This window comes from Notolepis coatsorum, assembly GCF_963971535.1.
Source record: "Notolepis coatsorum genome assembly, chromosome: 2".
Lineage (NCBI taxonomy): Eukaryota > Metazoa > Chordata > Actinopteri > Aulopiformes > Paralepididae > Notolepis > Notolepis coatsorum.
In genome coordinates, this window is record NC_140166.1 from 187528162 (window position 1) to 187551782 (window position 23621).

At 44.6% G+C, this 23621-nt stretch overlaps 2 protein-coding genes across 2 annotated transcripts in view; one reads left to right on the forward strand and one right to left on the reverse strand.

Annotated features, from left to right (window-relative positions):
- The first annotated feature begins 3863 nt into the window (after positions 1-3863).
- rex1bd (required for excision 1-B domain containing) lies at positions 3864-22080 on the forward strand. The gene is made up of 5 exons (XM_084309057.1): positions 3864-3993; positions 4341-4423; positions 4726-4930; positions 21224-21312; positions 21607-22080. The coding sequence occupies exons 1-5, from the start codon at positions 3991-3993 to the stop codon at positions 21677-21679; spliced, it is 453 nt and encodes a 150-aa protein (XP_084165183.1). The 5' UTR covers positions 3864-3990; the 3' UTR covers positions 21680-22080.
- crlf1b (cytokine receptor-like factor 1b) overlaps positions 22074-23621 on the reverse strand; it is a 36655-nt gene continuing 35107 nt past the window's right edge. Inside the window, exon 8 of the mRNA XM_084309055.1 lies at positions 22074-23578. Within this exon, the coding sequence (XP_084165181.1) occupies positions 23562-23578 (17 nt within the window). The 3' untranslated portion in view covers positions 22074-23561. The remainder of the gene's footprint in view (positions 23579-23621) is intronic.

A 23621-nucleotide genomic window follows, 5' to 3' on the forward strand; every position in this document is an offset into this window, starting at 1 on the left:
TTTTAACAAATTTTTTATTTACCCTTTTTTAACATAAAACTAGACACACAATACATTAACAGTAGAAATCCACAATAAATCACAGGACTATATGACAGACATAATAATAACAACAATAATAACAGTCCAGTACTTAAATCAAAATAAATGTAGATTAAAAGATATACACATAATAAATACAATACATTATGCTCTTGCTTGCTCTTCCTCACCCTTTCCTTCGCCCTCAGGACCCCCTCTTGGACAATCCATCCATTATTCCGTTTAACACCAGGGACTACAAATTCATATGCTATCCTTTATCCTCTCCACCACATCTAACCAGATTGCTATGCTGGCTTCATTAACACCTAAAATTCTTGCGGTAGATATCTCTAGATAAATCACATCGAGATAGGTAAGAACCCATACCTTCCGGCACATTTTATCCGGTTGAATCCAGCGTGACGCTATCAACTTTTTGGCAGCCGTCTTTTATCTTTTTCTTATTTTATTTTTATTTTTTTAATCTTTTTCCTGAGCCACTGTCGCCCCAGTGCTGTGATGCGGTGTCAAAACCTTTTGATATTTGGAGATTTCTGTAAGAAGTGCATTTTTGGCTTTGGACCTGTCTCAAAACCCTGCCCTCTTTTCTTGATCCTCCAATCACAGCTGTCGCTTACCTCTGACTTCCTCGTACAAAGTTTGTACGAGGAAGTCAGAGGTAAGCGACAGCTGTGATTGGAGGATCAAGAAAAGGGGCAGGGTTTGAGATGGCGAGCACTTCTGTTCTGGAAATTGCTCAGAATCGCCCCCCTATTGTCAATAAACCTATAAGCCATACATTCTCTGAATTACCTGGGTCTCTAGTTTGTGGTTGTAAAGATTCATGAGGCTGTGGTTATCCTATATTTCACAATATGTCATTTTATACAGTGAGGGCAAGTAAAAAAAAAATGCATGTGCAATTAAATTACATTATCACACATTAATACAATTGGGCTCATTGGATCCACAAGAGTCTCAGATTTCCAGTAATGTTAGGGGTTCCCACAATTCCAAGACTGTTACGCTACTGTACCCAAGCAAAAAAAAGTAAAATACAGTAATACACCATTTTTAGAATAGGCGAAAATAACACACTTGTACTGCATGCAAAGAACTATACATGGTTCTTGCCCAAAACTGCATGGGATTAGCGTAACGTGGACTTCTGAGGAAAATCACACGAAATACCTCATATAAATATACCTGCATTGTGATGCACTAAGTTAACAAAACAAACGTCTGCCGAGCGTTTTTTATATAGGCATACAAGTAGGCGTGACCGTGAAAAAAGCCACAGTACGAAACATAATAACGTTACGCTTTCTAGTTCAGCGCATTTCATAGCGCTCCACTGCTACCGCAGCTGAACACAAGTTGGTTGGAACAGCAGCTCAACACAAGTTGGTTGGTACACAAGTTGGTTGCCCGCGCTGCCGCTCGCTTGCTCCTTGGATTTCATTTGGGTCGGGTCTAATGGACAAGCTAAAAGCAATTGGTTTTGATAGCTTATCAGTGAGCTGGATGCAATCCTACCTGGAGGGGAGAGAACAGATGGTAGAGGTAAACGGTACTCTATCCCCCCCCCCTCACAGTGAGCTGTGGTGTTCCACAAGGAAGCATACTAGGACTGCTACTCTTCCTAATTTATGCAAATGACATGTCGTCAGCCTGTGACTGCAACTTGTTCCTGTTTGCGGACGACTCAGCCCTGCTGGTCTCTGACAAGAACAAATTGCAGGTTGAAAAAACCCTCAGCACGGAACTAGGCAAAATCTGCATATGGCTCGCTGATAACAAACTATCATTACACATGGGCAAAACAGAGTCCATTCTCTTCGGTTCAAATAACAAACTCAGCAAGACCGACGGATTCTCAGTTACAGTGGGTGACAATATTGTCACAAGGAAAGATGAAATTACCTACCTGGGTTCCATCCTAGAGGCAAATCTTTCCTGTGACAAAATGGCATCCAATGTAATAAAAAAAGTCAACCAACGAACTAGATTCTTGTACCGGATCTCCTCTCTGGTAAACAAGAATACCCTGAAGACTCTGGCAGGAGCACTCATTCAAGGGTACTATGACTATGCGTGCACCTCATGGTACCAAAGCACCTCAAAGGCGCTTAAAACAAAATTACAAACATCACAAAACAAACTGGTCAGACTACTACTTGACCTGAACCCCAGAACCCACCTCACCCCTGCCCACTTTGCCAACCTAGGATGGCTTAGAGTAGACGACAGAGTACAGCAACTTGCAATGGGCCTGGTCTACAAGATACACTATACGACCGGGGTGCCCATGTACATGTCAAAATACTTCCCAAAGGTCAGTGAATACCACAACCACTACACCAGAGGAAGCTCAACAAATCATGTTAAACCCAGATTCGGCTCAAACAAGGGACTAAACACGTTTCGCAATTATGCCACAACAATGTGGAACGCCCTACCCAAAGCGGTAAAGGAATATGAATCCCTGCCCACATTCAAAACCGCTCTTAAAGAGCACCTACGGGAGGCTGCAATTCGAAACTGGCCACCGTAAATGCCCAAAACCCCCACCACCTCCTAATAGACAGTCTCCTCCCCACCGCATGTATATATTCCCTCCCCGCCGTATGTATATTTCCCTCCCACCCACCCACCCCCTCCTAATGTACAGTCCCCTCCCCATCATATGTATATACTCTGTCAGGATCTAGGGGTAACAGTACTGTATATTTGAATACCGCTTATGTCACAAATGTATCAGTACTAAATACCTACATGTCCCTATGCCATAAATGTCATGTATGTTGTGTATGTCATAAATGTCTATATGAATTGAAAATGGGGGACCCTGATGGAAACAAGACAAACGTCTTTCTCAGGTCTGCATCTGATTGATTGATTGATTGAAAACTTTATTAACAGATTGCAGAATGGGTACAGTACAGTACAGCTCAATACATACAATTGTTAAGGGGATGCAGACCAGAGAAAGACTTTCGTCTTGTTTACATCAGGGTCCCCCATTTTCAATTCATCGTAACATATATGACATACCAGATTTGCAACTACAGTACTGTTTGTGATACGAAAAGAGTCCAGAAAAGAAGTATATACATTTGACGTAGAAACTGTACATTGGAGGAGGTTGGGTAGGTGGGGGGGGGGGGGGGGGGGGGGTACTGTACATTGGAGGAGGTTGGGTAGGACTGGGGGGGAGGTTGGGTAGGAGGGTGGGTGGGGGATTGATTGAATTGATTGAAAACTTTATTAACAGATTGTAGGATGGGTACAATACAGTACATCCCCTTAACAATTGTATGTATTGAGCCGTACTGTATTGTACCCATTCTGCAATCTGTTAAATAAAGTTTTCATTCATTCATTCATTCATTCACGTGGGACGACTGCCGCTTTGCTTGCGCGTGGGGGCGGGGGGTCGCGGCCAATCAGAGAAAAGCCGAACACAAGTCGGTTGCCTTTAATATTCACGCTACCCGGATGCGTCGGTCTAATGTAGGCGTGATTACCAAACGTAGCCGCATTTCTGGCAGACGTTTCTGGTCATGTGAGTGATGTGAAAATCATGTGACATGTGCGCCCAATAGCGTGACGAGCTGTGTCTTTGCCCATTTCCACGTCAAACAGCCTGCAAACTACCTGGCGTTCTATCGCCATGCTCTAAGACAAACTCTAACCTTAACCAACTTCGAAGAGTGCCTAAGCTTAACCAGTGTAGAAACTGGCGTCGGCCAATCAGAGAGCGTCTGCCAGAAATGCGGCTACGTTTGGTAATCACGCCTAATGTAGGGGGCTTTTATTTTGGAAGACACGAAGTTCCGGGTATGAAGGCAGGCAGCTGAATCATGCCGAAAGATACATCAGCTCTACACATTTTATCGAGAGCATACATAGCTAAATAAGCACATCTGAGAAACCTCGAACCTATACTGAGTTTTCAATATAATCATGGTAAGTAACGTTTGTACACATCTCGGAGGCACTAAACACTGAACGTTACACGTGTGCTAGTTAAGTTTCAACGAGTCACTTGTTATACTATCATGTATGGCTGTTCAGCCAGAGCTCGCTGCCTTTCTGTTTTACTACAGTAGGTTGTTAGGCCACTGTTATAGATGTAAAATGTGTTGCACTTTAACAATGTATAGCAGCATAACAATGTAATGTTCTGTAATTACTAACTTTAGTGTTATTCTTTCAGTGAAAGTCCGATCACAACCAATACGTTTGGTAATGTATAATTCTGTGCAAGACTAATTGTTTTTCTGTTGTCTCTGCAATATTATTCACCCCTCTAGGTACCAACAGACATTCAATCTCTGATCCAGCGATTTTATGTCCTTCAAGCTGAGCGGGTTGAAGCCTACAGGCTCTTCGAGGAGTAAGTCACTGTAAAAAAAAAAAAAAAAAAAAAAAAAACGAATTAATAAAACCTGCAATGCTTCACTGTTGTGATGATCCATCCACCACGTGTCTAAAATACATAGACTGTCATTTCAATGCTAGTTTATGATGTTTCTTTCTCTTTATTTTCTCAATCACATTTCATGTTTCTATTTCTATACTCTATTCCACTTATACACAGTCAATTGAAGTGCAGGCCTTTTGTTGTTGTTGTTGTTGTTGTTGTTGTTGTTGTTGTTGTTGTTGTTGTTGTTGTTTTGACTTGTTTCTTCCTTCTAGAGGACACGAGGCCTACTTGAGGACGGGGCCCCACTATGACTTTGACCACTACAAGCAGCTGGTCCACGAGATAACACAGGCCTTCTGTGGCCTCTCCGAGGAGGTGCTTGAGATCAAGGAGAAGCTGCACCAAGACTTCGACAGGCCAGACCTCTCTGAGCACATTGACAAGCTACAGAGCAAAGAGAAGCAGAAGCTTGAGCTGGTAGGCAGCACAATCCTGCCCCCCCCCCTCCCCCCTTTTTTAAACGCAAAGCATCTCTGTGATCGGTTATGTCACTAACTCACTGACTCGCTCATTCAGTAATTCACTCTGCACTTTCCAATTCACTATGTAAGAATGCTTCACATTTATGACACTGTGTATCCATTTTCCCCGTCTTATTGATGTAAAATGCTAAGCGAAACACCAATAAATAACAATGCAGCCTACACCCACATAACACTTGGGAAACTGGTGACAATTCCCATGTAATGATGATGATGCCGAAAACATGTTTGGCCTCCAACCAGAGTGCAGATGTAACAGTAAGGTGCAATAGTAATATACAGTGTACAGGTGATTTAAATTGGGTATAAAATATATAAATTAGTACTACTGAGTGTAGTTCTAATCACATGTATGTACTATGTACAGAGTTGTGTATATTAATATGTACAGGTATGAAGACAATATGGTAGTCATACTGGCCAGCAGCGTAACTAGTAAGGGATATGTACAGATATAGATATAGTATCTACACTACAGATATGTAAAAAGGATGATATGCAGGTATGTACAGACAGATGTGGATAGAGATATATACGGTAAGAATAAATAAATATATCTATACGCACGGTATATACAGCATTATTGTACATGCTATCATACAGAGTTATATGCAGGTGTATAAGAAGTATACAGAAGGATTATATGTAGGTATATTCAGACAGATATGGATATATATATGTGGTAAATATATAAATGTGTATGAGTATATACAGCACTATTGTACATGCTATCATACAGAGTTATATGGATATAATATAGTATGGAGGTAGGTAGTTATGATTGTCATGATTACAGTGTAGGGCAGTTGTAGACAGTGAAAGCAGTAGATGCAATAGAGTTTAAAGTCGTACAGTATCGGTAACGGAGCCTAGGGTTATGTCAGTGGACTTCCATTAAAGCCATTTACATGTAACTCTGCATGTCGTCCAGGGATTTCTGCGTTCTAAAAGCGAACAAAGTTGATATATTGGAGGCTATGGGAGATGATGTTTTTGAGTATTTTGGGTACCAAATCTAATTGAGCCATTTTACAATGACATCACTGACTCATTCTGGGCCTATCGTTCTAGTACCGCATGAGTCACTAAACCTTGATATTGAGCAACAGGGTTAACCTCAGGATAAAACTAAATCAAAACCGAAGGGTAAAACTGGGCATGTCCAGTAGGGCTGTCAAATTGGCCAAAAATGACATTAGAATATTCCTTCTAAAAAAACACATAGGTTCAAACCATTCAAATATCTATTGTTGCGCATTATGTCCACAAGAGGGCAAACCAATACAAGGGAGACATAACTAGTAGGCTATAGGTCATTTATTTAAACAAAATAAATATCAACATACCTACACCAGCATACAAATAGAATAATTGTAACTGAGGGGTACAATTCCCTGACTGTATTGATAAGTATGGTATCATTAAACCACTACCGCTTTATGTACTTTAACTACTGGCCATACAGTACACGATATCTAAATATGATGAACACTTTCCCACAATGAAATCGGGTCCACACAAAGGTAATAATCAAATATTTAATATATAGCAAAAGGTACATATAATAGTTACTATTACATTTATGATTTGAATGCACTTGTAAGGCAAATGAGTACTCGTAGGCAAATCAATACTGAATGTCCAATCTCTGGTTACGCAGGAAGCAAGTATACAACCTGGCTCTTAGGGAATTAGATCTATGGTACTCTTAATGATATAGCAGGATATTCTGGAAGGGGTCCTCCCGGTTGTAGGCCGGTAGGGGGGGTAGGAGAGCCGTCGGTAGTAGACCGTCTGGTCAACGATATCTAGGGAGACTTCAAGTACAGAAGACAGTGCAGTAGACTCTTGATCCGCAGATGAATACACCTTGGTTCTCTTGTAGGCTGTAGCTCCACAATGAAGAAGAAGCTAGGCGACCTCGGTGGTCTGAGCGCCGACTCAACTTGACTCCTCTCGGGGGTAAATCCAACACTCACAGGCGTCGGCGATTATCCGCTCCACAAATCACAGTACCAAAGCAAATATATTCCAGCCGCATAGGGCTCAGCAGTCGTCGGGTAGGTAATCCAGTGTACATGTCCCTCGGTCCTCGTCTAGATCTCCTCGGAAGAAAGCGCCATGTGTGGTCGGCCCCAGCCTGGATAAGACTCTAGATAACACGAGGAAGCGTTGGAGATGCTGGTCACTTTAGAACTCTAACCGCACGATGCACCATACACGATAGACTATTATTACTTAATAGAAATACGTCGCACTCGACGGTACAGTGCCAAACTCTGACAATTCAGCTATTAATTCGCACGAGGTCTCAATGCTATTCTAAGGCCAAACAGGCCTTACTTCACCGCACGTCGTATCGTGGGTGAGGCTTCACGTTCTGTTACTTAGTTGGGTAGAAGGGTAAAGGACTAAGGGTCTTCTACATTTACTTGCGCCATATTTATATGCATGGTGAACAACAAGTGCCACTCTCCTTTCGGTAGCCGTATTCCTGCGCAGAGCCGGGGCTAGTAGAGACATGTCTCGTCGGTACCATTGAACTTGGCTCCAAGGGGCTTGTCCCCTGGCGCCAGGTTCTTGTCCAATAAGAGAATGAACTATTATGGGCTATAGTAGGCTAAAGGGATATTCCGTGTATATGTACAAGGAATATACAAGGGATATCAAACGATATACAAATACTATTCAATATATATCCATAAATAAATATATATATTCGGTTTAATCTGATCCTTCGTAACAGCCGCCCCCTAATTAGTCCCACCTAATTAGCTAAGCAGAGACAGATTAACCGCACTGTCCACTACTCAATGTCCGCTGTGAGGGTCAGTCAGTTCACAAAGTCATGGGGTCATGGTCGTCATCGATAGTATCAGGGAGCCTTGGCAGTTCTATTAGCCTCGCCACGGGTCGGGTGTAGGTCCGCCCTTGGACGAGCACTTCAGCTGCTCGGACCTTTCCATCGGCACCGGTGATCACTTTGCTTACGCGGCCAGCCGGCCACATAGCTCGGGGTAGTGACTGGTCGATAATCATGACGACTGTTCCTTCTGTCAAATTGTCTCTCTCTTTCACCCATTTCTGGCGGGTCTGTAGAGACGGTAGGTAGTGGAGTAGGAAGCTGTTCCAAAACTTGTCAGCCAGTACTTGACTGTACCTCCACATTCTTCGGCCGTTCGCTTCTTCAGGCCTGTACATTGTCTGGGGTAGCGCGGGGTCCAGCCGCCCCATCAAGAGTGTGTTGGGGGTGACTGGGTCGACATCTGCTACATCACTTGAGACGTAACCGAGGGGCTTTGAGTTCAATACTCCCTCGATCTCCGTGAGGACTGTCATTAGGACTTCTTCGGCCACGGTCTGGGCCCCAAGCACGGCGTACAGGGCTGTCTTTATGGAACGTACTTCTCGTTCCCAAGTTCCACCGAAGTGAGGTGCGTTCGGGGGATTAAACTGGAAGTCAATCTGGGATGGAGCGAGGTGGGTCTTAAGTTCTGGGCCCATAGCTTGGAAGCTCTCTCTCAGCTCTCTTTCTCCGCCTTTGAAGTTTGTCCCGTGATCAGACAATAATGTAGACGGTTTTCCTTTCCGTGATGTGAATCTTCGGAAGGCCATAAGGAATGAGTCTGTGCTCATGGTTGGAAGGAGTTCGATATGTATCGCTCTGGTGGTCATGCATTTGAATACAATACCCCACCGCTTCTCGGTTCCTCTTCCTTTCTTTATATACAGCGGGCCGAAACAGTCCATACCGGTGGAGTGAAAAGGCTTGTCGCCGAGTCGGAGGCGACAGGGAGGTAGGTCAGCCATCCGGGGTATACTGGGCTGGGCTCGCCACTTACGACAGTCTAGACAGGTTCGCTGGAAGCGCCGCACTGCTTCTCTCCCTTGCAGTATCCAATAACAACGTCTGATCTCCGCGAAGACTCTCTCTGCCCCTGCGTGGTGCACATCCTCGTCGTATTTCTTTATGATCAGCTCTGTGACCTTGTGTCGGCTGTTCAAGACTATCGGGTACTTGACGTCATCCGGTAAGTCTGGGGCTCTCCGCAGACGACCACCCACTCTGATGAGATTATGGGCGTCGCTCTCGGGGGCTAGGTGGAGCAGTCTGCTGTCTGATGGGACGGGCTTTGCTCCCTGTAGACAGGCTAGCTCATCGGGGAACGAGTCTCTCTGGGCTCGTTGTAGTAGAAGAAGTTCTGCTTCTTCGTAGTCAGCTGCTGAAATGTCAGTCGTAGGCTGAACCTCTGGGTGGTGCCACAGAAATGTCTTTAGCTGCGCACTCTGTAGGGTGAGGCAATCGTCTAGATCGGGGTCTGTGGGGACGAGTGTGTGTGTCAACCCACAGAACATAGATTTCTTGTTCTCTGCCTCCTCTTTACTCGCCTCCCGTGGGGTGGGTGTAGGCCACTCTTCTTCGGGGAGCTTGAGAAACTCTGGTCCGTCACTGTAGAGGTTGTGACGGGTGAGGTCATCCAGGGACATTCCCCGGGTGATGACGTCAGCTGGGTTGTGTTTGGTGTCCACATACCTCCAGCTCGCTACTTCTGTTAACTCTTGAATCTCGGTGACTCTGACTCCCACGAAGACCTTGTATCTGCACGAATCAGACCGGATCCATGTGAGTACTGTCGTGGAGTCTGACCACAAGATTGTTCTTTGCACCGGGATGGTGAGTTCACGTTGGATTAACGTGGCGAGCTGCGCTCCTGCTAGGGCTGCGCAGAGCTCTAGACGTGGGATAGATTGTTGCTTTCGTGGGGCTATTCTTGAGCGAGCCAGGATGAAAGCAGTATGTATTTCTCCTCCCTCCTCTCGGGCACGCAAGTAGGCCACCGAACCGTAGGCTACTTCGGGGGCGTCGCTGAATACGTGCAGGTCGATCTTGCATGTCTCTGGCCTCACTGTGGGTGGGAAGTAGCTGCGGCGTATATTAACACCTGGGAGTGAGCGGAGTTCCGTCTCCCACTCTCTCCATGTGGATGCAAGGTGTTCGGGTATGGGATCGTCCCAGCCCTGGTCCTTGTCCCATAGCGCTCTTACAATCATCTTTGCCCTGGTGGTGTAAGGTAGAATACATCCCAACGGGTCATATTGTCTGGCGAGTGTTCTGTATACACTCCGTCTGGTGGTCGGTATTGCCGTCGACCTTCCCTGCTCCTTGGTCAGGGGTTTGTGTCTATAATGGAGCGAGTCTGTTTTGAAGCGCCAGACTAGTCCTAGTGTCATTTCTTGGGCTTCTCCTGGGATGGTCGCCATCCAGGTGTCGCTGCTCGCTGCCTTGTCCTCGGGGGAGAGGCTGCGCAGTACTTGCGGGTCGCTGCTGGCCCACTGCCTGAGATCAAAGCCGCCTTTGATCAGGGAGGCGCGGAGCTTGAGTAGGAGAGCCTCGGCTTCTTCTGGCGTCGAGACGCTTTGTAAACAGTTGTCCACGTAGAAACTATTTGTCACACTTTGTCGGACCTCTTCATCTGCTGCTGGGTCCTCTGCGACGTGTTTTTGTAGTGCAAACGTAGCACAGCATGGGCTGCATGTGGTTCCGAAAGGGAGGACTTCCCATTGGTAGATGGCTGGGTGCTCATCTCCGATCCTCTCTCTCCATAGGAACCGCAGCAGGGGCTTGTCCTCCTCCACTAGTCTCACCTGCAGGAACATCCCTTTGATGTCGCCGCTGATAGCCACCTTGTCCTGGCGGAAGCGTAGTAGCACGCCTAGTAGAGAGGGGCCGAGTGTTGGGCCGGCCAAGAGCTCTTTATTCAGATTTTGTGATCCGATCTGGTAGCTGCAGTTAAACACAATACGATCCTTGCCGTTGTGGTGGACCTTGTGGTGCGGCACGTACCATGATTCAGTCGTCTGATCGGCCTCTTTAATGTCAATTTTCTTTATGTGTCCCGCTGTGATTAGCTTGTTAATCTCAGCGCGGTACACAGCTTCTTGAGCGGGGTCTTTGGCTAGGCGCCGCTCTGTGTTCAATAGATACCGCTCCGTCGCCTCTTTTGTGGCGTGAAAGGTGGGCATTCCCTCTCGCCTCAGGAGTGGAGTTGCGTATCTCATCACTCCGTTGACGTTGACTCTCTTTGTCCCTTGCTCGAGGAGGGTTATAGCGTAAATATCTTCCTTAGAACGAATGTCTTTCTTTTCGTTCTTAAAGGGCATTGTCTCTAGTGTCCATAGCCTCTCGACATGCTGCAGGAGTGTGGTGTCTTCTTCTGTCGCTCCGGAGTGGAGGCAGCCAGTGGCTGCTGTTCGGTTAAGAGACTTGGCGAGGGGGCCTTGTAATGTCCATCCTAGGCGGGTCTCGACTGCTGCAGGACAACCTCTGGGTCCTGTATGGACCCGGTCTATCGGGACTATGAGGTCTGCATGGTCGGAACCTATCAGCAGGGTCGGGGTGGCACCGTCTATGAGCGGGATAGGGAGTTGACGCAGGTGCACATATTATCCATCAGCTTGGCGATGGGGTAGGTGTACTGCGATAGTCCTATTTCTTGGCTGGTGAAAGCATTAGTAATCCTATACCGTCTCTCGGGCTGCCCGCTTGCTGCGATAGTGAAGGATACATTCTCGCCCTTTATCGTCTTTAGATCTCTTCTTATTGTCCGAATCGTCATCTGGTTCTCGCTCCCCCGCAGCCCCAGCTGGGCCGCAGCGGACGCGAGGAGAAGGGTCTTCTCTGACCCGTCATCAAGGACGGCGTAAGTGTCCATGACCTTATCTTGGTAACTCAGTGTTACGCGGACCACCTTTAAGAGCACCTGGGCGCCGCTGCTGCTAGCGGGGTCAATGTACATAACACTTGCCTTTGTGCTGCTGGATGGTGCAGGCTTTCTTCTGTTACTGTCGTGTAGGACATCTAGGTGGGCTCCGTCACACCGACTACACCTCTTCTTGAGGCGGCACTCGGCTGCCATGTGACTGCGCGCACATCGGTAACAGCGCCTGTTGGACTTTATCCAGTGACTCACTTCTTCAGCGGTCATCTTCTTGAACAGGTCACATTGTGACAACCAGTGTTCCTTCTCGCAGTACGGGCACACCATCTTCCACTTCTCTTTCATCGAGGGGGTACTGTGGTTCTTGCTGCTCGGTACTGATTCTGATTGGTGCATGACAGTCACCGATCTTCGGCCATCGTTTGCTCTCCTAGGTCCCTCTCTGGAGCTTGGTGTGCTCCGCATGAACGTATCCAGCCGTAGGCTGCTGACTTCTCTCGCCAGGAAGTCGGCTAGGTCTAGGAGGGATGGCTCGGGACCGTTAGGATCACGGTGGTCTCTTTGCCGCCTGAAGCGCTCCTGTCGGGCGGGCGGCAGCTTCTCTAAAATCCTCTCGACGTTCGAGTTTGCGTATAGTTCGTGCATACCCTTTTCTCGTTGCGCCCCCAGCATCCCTACCAGGGATTGTACTTTGATAGACAGGTCGTCTAGTGAGCGATTGTCTGTTGCTGGGGGTAGGCGGTCAATATGCCTTATCTCTTGTATTACGTAATCCCATATACGTCCATATCTTTGGTCTAGTGCTGCTAGAGCCGCTGTGTATGGGGTAGTAGAGGTGGCATAGGCCAGCGCTATGTTGTGCGCTCTGGGCACTTTCAGGTGCTTCAATAGGATAGCATACTTGTGGCGTTCATCAGCTACATCCACCATCATTGTCTCTAAGCACATCCGTAGCTCCGTATACTGTGCTCGGTTCTCATGGGTGAAGTCTGGAAACGTCGGTGTGCCAATGTATGACGCCGTGGATGGCTGGCACATCGGTGAGCGTTGGAAGAGAGGCCTCCTGGGCGAGTCTCCTCTTACGCCTCTCGGTGGGCTGGTACCGGCAGGGTACCATGGCCCGCTGGTCCAGGTACTATTCCTCGGGACTGGTCGTGCGTCATGCTCACCCGTGAATAGAGTCGGGGGTCTGTAGCGCAGAGCCGCGGGGGTATAGCCTGGGCTGTACTGGACCTCCTGGTCCTGTGGAGTAATGTGCTGCTGTCGGGCTTGACTCTCCTCTTCTCCCTCTTCTTCCTCTGCTAGGTCTTCTAGATCCTGTAGTCGTCTATTTAGCCTCTCCGCGGTGTCCGCTGTTCCTTCCTTGTAGCTGGGTCTCACTTGGACCGGTCGGGGAAGGAGTTCGGAGGGGGGTGTAGGCTCTCTCTGGTGGTCGGGCTCAGGGTCGCTTAATCGGTTAGGGGAGGGTGCCCTTGACCCGTGTCTTGACGAGGCCCTGGAACCCCTTGTGGAGGGAGGGGGTGTTGCCCTGGTGATCAGCTGCTCCATTAGCTGCGCTTGTAGTCTGTCGCGCTCGGCTTCGCGCTGGATGAGAGCGATGTCGCGCTCTGCTTCTCTTTGGGCACCGGCAGCGGCGCGCTGGGCTTCGGCGACGGCGCGCTGGGCTTCGGCGTGGTCTCTTACCATATTCTCTTCCGTCTGAAGGCGTCTCAGCTCCAGACGTATGCGCTCTTCTTCGCTCCGTTGCTGCGCTTGGAGGCGTTCTCTTTCAATGGTAGAATGTTCGCGCTCGCTAAGCGTCTGTGCTTGGAGTCGTTTGCGCTCCGTAGAGGCTGCTAGGCTGGCGAGGAACGCCTGTGCCAGCATCCTCTCCGCCTCGCTGGGGGAAGACGCTGGTTGAGGTGAGCCGCTCCTGGCAGTACCCGTTGGGGATACGTTCCCCTGCGGGGAGTCCTGGAGCTCTATCTCCTCGGCGCTCTCCTCATCTTGTTCCGTGCAGAGTTCCATCTCTGGAGGGTTGTCTTCCTCCCGGAGCTCTTGGGGGACTACTTCTTCGGTCTTGGCGGGGGGTAAAGTCGTGTCAGTTCCCTCCTGGTCCCCACCGTGAGCTTGGTCAGTTACATTAGAACCCACTAGGGCCTCTGTGGTCGGGGTATCCTGGTTGATAGGGTCGGACATAATTTTACTTTCTACTTTTACCGCGTTTACCGTTTGTAGAAGACTAGGTAGTATACTGGCAGCGTAATCCTCTAAGTACTGAGGTGGCTGTCGTCTACGCTGCGGGCGTTCTACTTTAGGAGGACCGTTTCGTGGAGTGTTCATCATAGGCCATTTCAATATTAATACCACTATATTAATATTACACTAATTACCCTCCGGCTCGAAGGACCAATTGTAACTGAGGGGTACAATTCCCTGACTGTATTGATAAGTATGGTATCATTAAACCACTACCGCTTTATGTACTTTAACTACTGGCCATACAGTACACGATATCTAAATATGATGAACACTTTCCCACAATGAAATCGGGTCCACACAAAGGTAATAATCAAATATTTAATATATAGCAAAAGGTACATATAATAGTTACTATTACATTTATGATTTGAATGCACTTGTAAGGCAAATGAGTACTCGTAGGCAAATCAATACTGAATGTCCAATCTCTGGTTACGCAGGAAGCAAGTATACAACCTGGCTCTTAGGGAATTAGATCTATGGTACTCTTAATGATATAGCAGGATATTCTGGAAGGGGTCCTCCCGGTTGTAGGCCGGTAGGGGGGGTAGGAGAGCCGTCGGTAGTAGACCGTCTGGTCAACGATATCTAGGGAGACTTCAAGTACAGAAGACAGTGCAGTAGACTCTTGATCCGCAGATGAATACACCTTGGTTCTCTTGTAGGCTGTAGCTCCACAATGAAGAAGAAGCTAGGCGACCTCAGTGGTCTGAGCGCCGACTCAACTTGACTCCTCTCGGGGGTAAATCCAACACTCACAGGCGTCGGCGATTATCCGCTCCACAAATCACAGTACCAAAGCAAATATATTCCAGCCGCATAGGGCTCAGCAGTCGTCGGGTAGGTAATCCAGTGTACATGTCCCTCGGTCCTCGTCTAGATCTCCTCGGAAGAAAGCGCCATGTGTGGTCGGCCCCAGCCTGGATAAGACTCTAGATAACACGAGGAAGCGTTGGAGATGCTGGTCACTTTAGAACTCTAACCGCACGATGCACCATACACGATAGACTATTATTACTTAATAGAAATACGTCGCACTCGACGGTACAGTGCCAAACTCTGACAATTCAGCTATTAATTCGCACGAGGTCTCAATGCTATTCTAAGGCCAAACAGGCCTTACTTCACCGCACGTCGTATCGTGGGTGAGGCTTCACGTTCTGTTACTTAGTTGGGTAGAAGGGTAAAGGACTAAGGGTCTTCTACATTTACTTGCGCCATATTTATATGCACGGTGAACAAATAGTGCCACTCTCCTTTCGGTAGCCGTATTCCTGCGCAGAGCCGGGGCTAGTAGAGACATGTCTCGTCGGTACCATTGAACTTGGCTCCAAGGGGCTTGTCCCCTGGCGCCAGGTCCTTGTCCAATAAGAGAATGAACTATTATGGGCTATAGTAGGCTAAAGGGATATTCCGTGTATATGTACAAGGAATATACAAGGGATATCAAACGATATACAAATACTATTCAATATATATCCATAAATAAATATATATATTCGGTTTAATCTGATCCTTCGTAACAATAATGTATTATCTCAATCTCTCAGAAGGGTCTGTCTCTCCGAAAAAGGCGTGATGAACATCAAACAATATATTTTCCTTGACATGAAACGTGAAATAGTAATTGATTGATTGAAAACTTTAACAGATTGCAGAATGGGTACAATACAGTACGGCTGTATTGTTAAGGGGATGCAGACCAGAAAAAGACTTTTGTCTTGTTTACATCAGGGTCCCCCATTTTCAATTCATCAAGACATTTATGACATACAGATATACAGTACTGTTTCATCAAGACATTTATGACATGCAAGCCATACAAATATGCAGTACTGAGAAAGAGATCATACAAAATTAGAAGGGGAAGAAACTGTAGATGTGTTATCAATGAAATTAATGAATATTATCAACAAAAGCAGCGGAATTGTTTCTGTATACACATTTATAAAACAAGGCATATTTAGCCAAAATATGTTTTCAGAACATAAAAAAAAAAGAAAAAATGCTTTCACATGCGTTTTTCAATAATAAACAAAAACGAGACTTAATGGGAAGGGTGTGTACTTTGTACATTTGAGCAGTTCCATGATACGTGGCTGCGTTGTGCTGAGAAAGAGGCGGAGATCCGCTTCTACTCTGAGGCGAGATCTGTATTTATTTTGTATTAACTCATTGACCACCACGCTGTCATTGACCATTTTTGCAATGTTTGCGGACCCATTGTGTGTTCTGTATTATAGCTATGGAGACAATAGTATGGCTCATTTGACAGGCATTGTTTATAGTCCAACACTGACTAACCAGTTCATTTCTACATACTTTAGTTTGTGCGCTATTCCATGCTAAACATCGCCCCTTTCCAAAATAATCCAGTATTTTTTTCTAGATCACGAGATATGACGTGTCATGTGTACAGTATAGGGCTGACCCCTATTAGTCGATTAGTCGACTAATCGGTAGAAAGGAGCCGTAGTCGACTGGTCAACCTCTTAGTCGAATATATATTAAAAAAATATATATTATAATTAAAAAAAATATAAAAAAATGTATCATTCTTTCCAAAAGAACCAATGAATGTGGACCAATTGCATGCTTTTGCAGAGGACAAGAAGCCTTCAGTCAACTCCTTCAGACATTAAGCACCCCCACAGCCCAAATGGAATGATAAAAAATAAAAATAAAATAAATAAAAATATTATACTTTTTTTTTCCTTTTTCTTTTTAGTCGACCAATAGTCGACTGACGGCAAATTTTGGCCAATCATAGTCGACCATCCAAATCGGGTACAGCCCTAGTACAGTATATGCCCAAATCGTTCGGGTTGCTCGCCTGAAACTCCAAATATTTTCAAATCAAAGGTATATACCATATTTTTTACCTCGAAACTCCGATCGTTACCAAAAGCATGTTTTAGGTTCGGTAAAATACGACACTGTGATCGCTACAAAAGCATGTTTTAGGTTAAGAAAAATACCAGCAGGTTACCTAAAATAGACCATACCTTAGTCAGAAGGTACTCCAAAATGAATAAATCCCAGTCGTCCCATCGCGATCGCAATTACTCGTGTATATTGGGCATGACTATCATACGGGAAACAATAGGTTTGAGGCATCAAATCTCCGACCGATTGCTATGTCCTGATTCACTTTGAGGGGGAAGCAGCTGGAGGTACCTCAGTACTGAAAGACAATTGATATCTCCAGTTCAAAAGGTAGGCGATACTGCCTCCTGGCGGGATTCGACCGTCATTGCAATTTTAACGTAGGCAGCGCTGCCAGGGAGACACAGGCAGCTCTGAGCGAGTGTTTAGAATGGGGATCAAAGGAAAAATATCAAAGGATCTAAAAACGAGAAAACTCGTTTTTGGTGCTGAGCGGTTGGCGACGATACGAGAATACTCGTTTTTGGCGGCCAATGAGTTAATGACTGTGCCGAAAATGCGGCCTCACAGAGGTATATTGATGCAAAGGGGACAAGCTCTCTCAGCGCAGCATTACACAGCACTGGGTACTCGTTATCCGGACTGATCCTGTTATCCAGAACTTTGTGAGGGCCTGTCCAGTGAACTTGACTTTCAGTAGCTCATCACAAGAAAGATCAATTTGCGCCTCCTGCTCAGACAGTGGGAGGCCTGTTGCGTCTAGCGTAATGAATGGATCTTGGATCCATTTGTCCAAATTGTCAGTGCTCTTTCTTTCGGGAAAATTGTTCAGAAATTGTTCAATGAGCCCTTCTATGTGGCTACAGATAATGGGCTTCAAATAATTTTGTGCTACATTCTGTTCCTCCAAAAAGCCACCAAGCAGAGTAAACACCCCAAAATCTCCGCTGATGATCCTGGAGTGCCACAAACAGAGTTTTTTAATCCAGCTCTGCATTTTAGTTGTGAGTCCAAACAGGTCTGTGTCCTGACCTTGTAGTCCCAGATTCAACGTATTGAGGCCAGACGTGGCCTCCGCGACTATATACCTGTGCAGGATGTAGTGAGATGTGTATTGGAATACTGTGTGGCCTCCGTTGATGAAGGGTCGAGACATGGCAAATACACACAGCTGCCAGGTGGAAGACTCGATCTGAGTTAGGCTCGTTGGATTTTTGCTTGATCTTTTTGTTGTTGTCACCTACATGCGACGCGACCCGGTTTGAGAACCGCTGGCCTAGAGGTTGCCTTTTGATGGCATTGTAGATTCTACCTTTAAAGTAAATGCTGAAACCTACTCCACAGTGCACCCAAAGTTGGTTTTAGCATTTATCCCAGAGCTTGGCGCCATTGACTGCAGCCGCAGCGTGGCCACCATTGACTTTGTATTATGTTTCATGGCTAACTAGCTGGAGTATAGATCCACAATTTGTAACATATCAGCAGCTTTAACACATTGGTCGCCAAAAACGTCGTACAGCGTTATTGCCCGCCATGCGTTGGACGGCCAACAACGCTGTAAGCCGTTTTTTAAATCAATATTACATTTTTTCGCCATGGCATTCATAATTCATTCAGCCAACCTCCGGTGCTGCAGCGGGACCCTGAATGAGAGTGCAATGCCTCAATACCACCGCCTGGTGGATGGTCGGGCGAGTTACACTCTCAAAACCGGAAGTTGTGATCGGTGCGTCGAGGAAATTCCTCCGGCAGTAATATCTTGCTATGTGGGTCCAGACAAACACTGGCGTGTAGTGATGCACCGATGTGAAAATTGTGGCCGATACCGATAACCGATATTAATATTGCTGTTCTGGCCGATACCGATATTTACCGATGTCGATATCTCTGTATAGAAAACACTTTTTTATGATAATCAAATAAAGAGCTATTTTCCAAAACGCTTTTGTAACTTATTTTCAGAAATGACTGATATTTTGAAACTATTTAAGGCCAAAACATGTAAAAAAAAAAGAAAAAAAAATAATAATAATATCGGCCCTATATTGATATCGGACCGATACCGATGTGTAAAAAAACTGCCATATCGGCGGCCGATATATCGTGCATCACTACTGGCGTGCATATGGATCGCCTCCATAACGCAATAATCTATATGATTTCGCCGTTTATTGCGCCATACAAACCGGAAATGGATCTAGGAGATTGCCGTCAAATAAGTGGGATCTTTTACCTCCAGTATCATCGGCGAACGGTAAGAGGACCGTAACGTTATTTTCAACCCGATTGTGCATTTCTTTGTTTGCAAACAGTCTGATCAATATATCAACCCATACTAAATAAAGCCGTTAGTGACGATCAAGGAATTATAAACGACCCCCCCCCCCCCCTTTCCTTCACGCATGATGAAGCATAATGTATACCGATCATATACATTTGAATTTTTTAATATAGCGTGTATAGGAAAGAAACGGCAATCGATAATCTATATATGCGTCGGGGCCTATAACTCACGTTCTAGGAATTACTGCAGAAAACGTTAAAAACATATTTATATTCTAGAAGGTATTTTTGTATGAATGAAAAAATATAATGTTCCCACATCCTGAACGATAGATAATCGATGTTGAATGGGCCATAGTAATGTCAATATAGCAATAAAATTTAACAAGTTATAGCCCTGCAAAGAGGGTAAACATCTCCATAGGCTTTCAACGGTGGCAGACTAGGGACTTTGATGGGTACAATGGCTGGCAATGTGTTAACCTATATTGGATACCTTGACATAGTGTCATACACAGTAGTTTTGCATGTTACCGCTGTAGTTGTTGTTATTATTATTATTATTATTATTATTATTATTATTATTATTATTATTATTATTATTATGTACTAGGTACATTTTGTGAAGATAATTCAGGTTGTGGCTGAAGTTCATGCCTCTTACACTTTCACTGTTCAGCCACAAGGAGGCAGAGTTCTTTAAACTGCTTGGAGTGCAAAAAAATTATTGTTATGGAAAGATCATTGTAATTAGCAATTTACTAATATACTACTAGTATAAAGAATAGTTTAGGACTGTCATACAGTAATTAATCGGGTAACTCAAATAAATCGATAGCAAATAATCCTCGATTTAAAATTGACTGTTGAATATTTTCATTGATGGCACCAATATGTTCCAAAGCATCTGGTCAGCCAGACATATAAAATAACAAATCATTTGATGACTGAAAACGCTAAAGTGTCATCTTTTTTCTTTTTCACATAAAAGAAAAAATCATTTTCATGCTCATGTTTTGATGTTTTTACAAGAGTCTTGATGTAAAGTCAGCAATTTCTGGGCAGCACCGAATCCATTAGCATCCCTCTTCATGGTCAGACAAGCTGTCTAAGTAGTGTTAAAAAGTTATGGCTGCGGCTCCTCACATTCTTCAATAGAGGCCTTGCACGGAAGGTTTGTGTACTTCTCTTCCTTCCAGTATGGCTGGAAGAAATAATAAGTAGGTAAAACACTGGAAAAGCATGATATAACTATTCTACTGTGATATATTTATCATATATTAACATATAGCAATTGTAGTTTAGCACATAGCAACCATTGCCTCTTCCATTGCCATGTACAAAACAATGTTACAGGCAGCCATGCTGGAAGAAAGAGAACTACACAAACTTTCCGCAAGGGTGATGCAAGGCCTCTATTGACCACATGTCTCTTTAACAGAATATTCTTCATATACGTTTGTCTTTTTTTTAATACAATTTTAGATAAAACATGAAACAACTGAATACATGGTTATACATAGGAGGGGATGCTTCCCGGTGTCACACCCGTTTGTTTTTCCAGCTCCATAACATTGATGAATGGTTTGCACATGTCTAGTGTGTGGTGAAATCCCCCCGAATCCCCCAACTTCCAACCTGCACTATACATTGTCTGATCAAATATAAAATAATGTTATGAAGGGAATGTAAGTAGATAACCAAAGAGTTATAGTATAGAAATGTACCGTCTGAAATATATTACTATCTGCATAATGTCATGGATTTAGCTAATCTTGTTAGTGGTGAAATTATGTTTTTTTTTTAATTACTATTATGCATGCGTGTATGCTCATTCAATGAGAAAGTGTGTCCAAACCTATATGTACATATGTACAATATGCATGTATACTGTATGTGTGTGGATGTATGTGTCTAGGTATGTATATACTGTATGGGTATACATACCTGTGTGTATAATATATATATATATACATATATGTGTGTGTATATATACTGTATATGTATGTCTCTCTTTCTAGGCATTCAATGGTGTGCATCAATAAATGAAAAATATATATATTTTGAATGAGAAAAAAAGTGATGTGCTTTGTCAACAGACAGCCAAGCTGCAGCTGGCCAGGCAGCGGGCCCAGGATCACCCAGAAGACCAGGGCTGTCAGGAGAAGATTCAGGAGATCAAGCAGGAGTAAGAGCGGCTTTTACCACTCCTCCTTTTACTACTTTAGCTCCCCGCTGACCTCCTTGCTCACCCCGCCAACGTGCCGCTGTGTTCTACTACCGCTGTGCCTGGCTGTCTCCACAACTGTTCATATGATGTGCTGCCTCAGTCTGCAGAACCATGTTTTCACCATTGTATTTTACATTTGGTTGGCGTTGATACAGAACCCTATCAAGGATGGGGGACATGTCGTCTCTAATGGGCTCTTACGCTGGTGTTTTCAAATTAAATATCTAACCTCTTTTCTGTTTGTCCCTCCAGCATTATAAAGAACAAGGAGGGTCTGAGTGAGATCATGCAGGACTTTAAGTATGACTCTGAGGACTGTGATTGACGGGACGCTCCCAGGAGGCCTGCCATTGCTCTCTCTCTCTCCAATTGCCAGACGGGGCATGATTGACTTGACTCTCCTCTGCTACAACTCTCAACCTTGCAGTCATCAGCCTCACTTATCGACCCCCATCCAGCTCCACCCACCCACTACTGCAGTCTGGTCTCTCAGCTCTGGGGGCATGTCAGGCACAGGCCCAAGCACGTGTGTGTGTGTGTGTGTGAGTGTGTGTGTAATACAGGGTGTGTGCTCTCCTTGGCAAAAAGGAATCTTGCGTTTTGATAAAGATTTTAAAATGATATGAAATGTATAAGATGCTGATATAAACCCAGCATCTCACTCACATATTTTGTATCCATTGTTAAATGTTGTGTACTTTTTCTTTTTATATAAAAAAACTCAAAGAAAAAAACAACACAGTTTTGTTCCTTTACTGTTTTATCAACAATTAGAAAAGCATTTTCAGAACCATTATTGATAATAGAATATAACTTAAGAGAAATTAAGATTTCTTAAATATACCATTACAAAAATATAAGCAATATAACGTCTTCTTCCACAAAGTCAAATCAGACACAACATAGTATATACAGTTTAAATATAATGATCCCTTATTCCACTAGGGGAAGATACCCATTCCAACCAGCAGGGTAATATTACTTATACCATGGCCATTCTACCTGTCAGTAACCTAGGATACACACATACAGTAATTTTAGATAACGGATCAATTATGAAGTAGACATTTAGTCAAATATGTCTTAATTACTATTCCAAATTAATACTTGTCATGAATTCCCCCTTTAATGAGGTTGGAGCTGTGTATAGCCTGTTCTGCTTAGAGCAAGTGTGTGACTACGCATTAAGCGTATCTCACTTTTTCTTTTTAATCTGTGGCAAAAGACAATGTTATTCCCTATGATTGTGCCACTCAAGATGACATGAGAACTATTCCATAGAGGCCAAGGTTAAGAGAGTTAAAGGAGCACTTCACCAAAATGTAAGCTAATGAAATTACAAGGTAGCGGTCCCTATAAGAAGGTGTTGCTACTTTTTCATCAACATAATTTCAAACAAAATGTACTCCATAACCTTCAAACTAAATGAATGTGTGCAAAACAGTTTAGAGTTTTTGGATGTGTGTGAGATTATGTGCAAAATAAATCTGCATTGCTTTTTGGTGAAGTGCCCCTTTAAGTGTTAAGATGTTTGTATATTTTGATTAGGACTCGGAGTTGATAAAAGGGGGTTATAATATAGAGCAGTTTGTAAAATGTACAAAATTCTTTGGTCTCTTCTTTACAATGAATTGTTTGCCAGACATGTCCTTTGCCTTTGGGAAGAGATCCCTTTGTTTTAACTTCACAATTCCTTCATTGTTATCATGAACTAAAATACGCATGTGTCCTCCTGTGATCTTGGGTTGAGCAAAACCCAAATTTGAGTCAGTGGAGTTCAGCTTATATTTCCAGATGGGGCTTGAGGAGAGCATAATGCCTTTGTATGGTTTGATGGTGGCCCACCGCCTCTCTGTCATCAAAGTAGCCAGACATTATCTTACTGAGGCTTATAGGAACACAGAACTGCTGTGTACCGTCTTTACTGAACACAGGCGCAGTGACCCAAAAAAGCTAAATTAGTAGTGTGTGTGTCAGGGAAGAACATGGTACATCTCGAACAGACAGATATGGCTATCAGAGTGCAACAAAAGAGGATTCCACTTTATACTAATCCTGATAGCCCGTGTGACCAAACACTGCATGATCCCACATCCAGCGGGTTGGATCTCTCGCCCAGCTGGCCCTCGGAGCGCAGTGTCTGTCAGTGTTTGTTGACGCTGTTGCTGAATTAAATACCTCACTGGGGCTTAGGGGAATGCTATGAATTATCGCCTTGTAGAATCTGAAAGGCAAAAAACATGTTTAATACTGGGATGATTCGATTT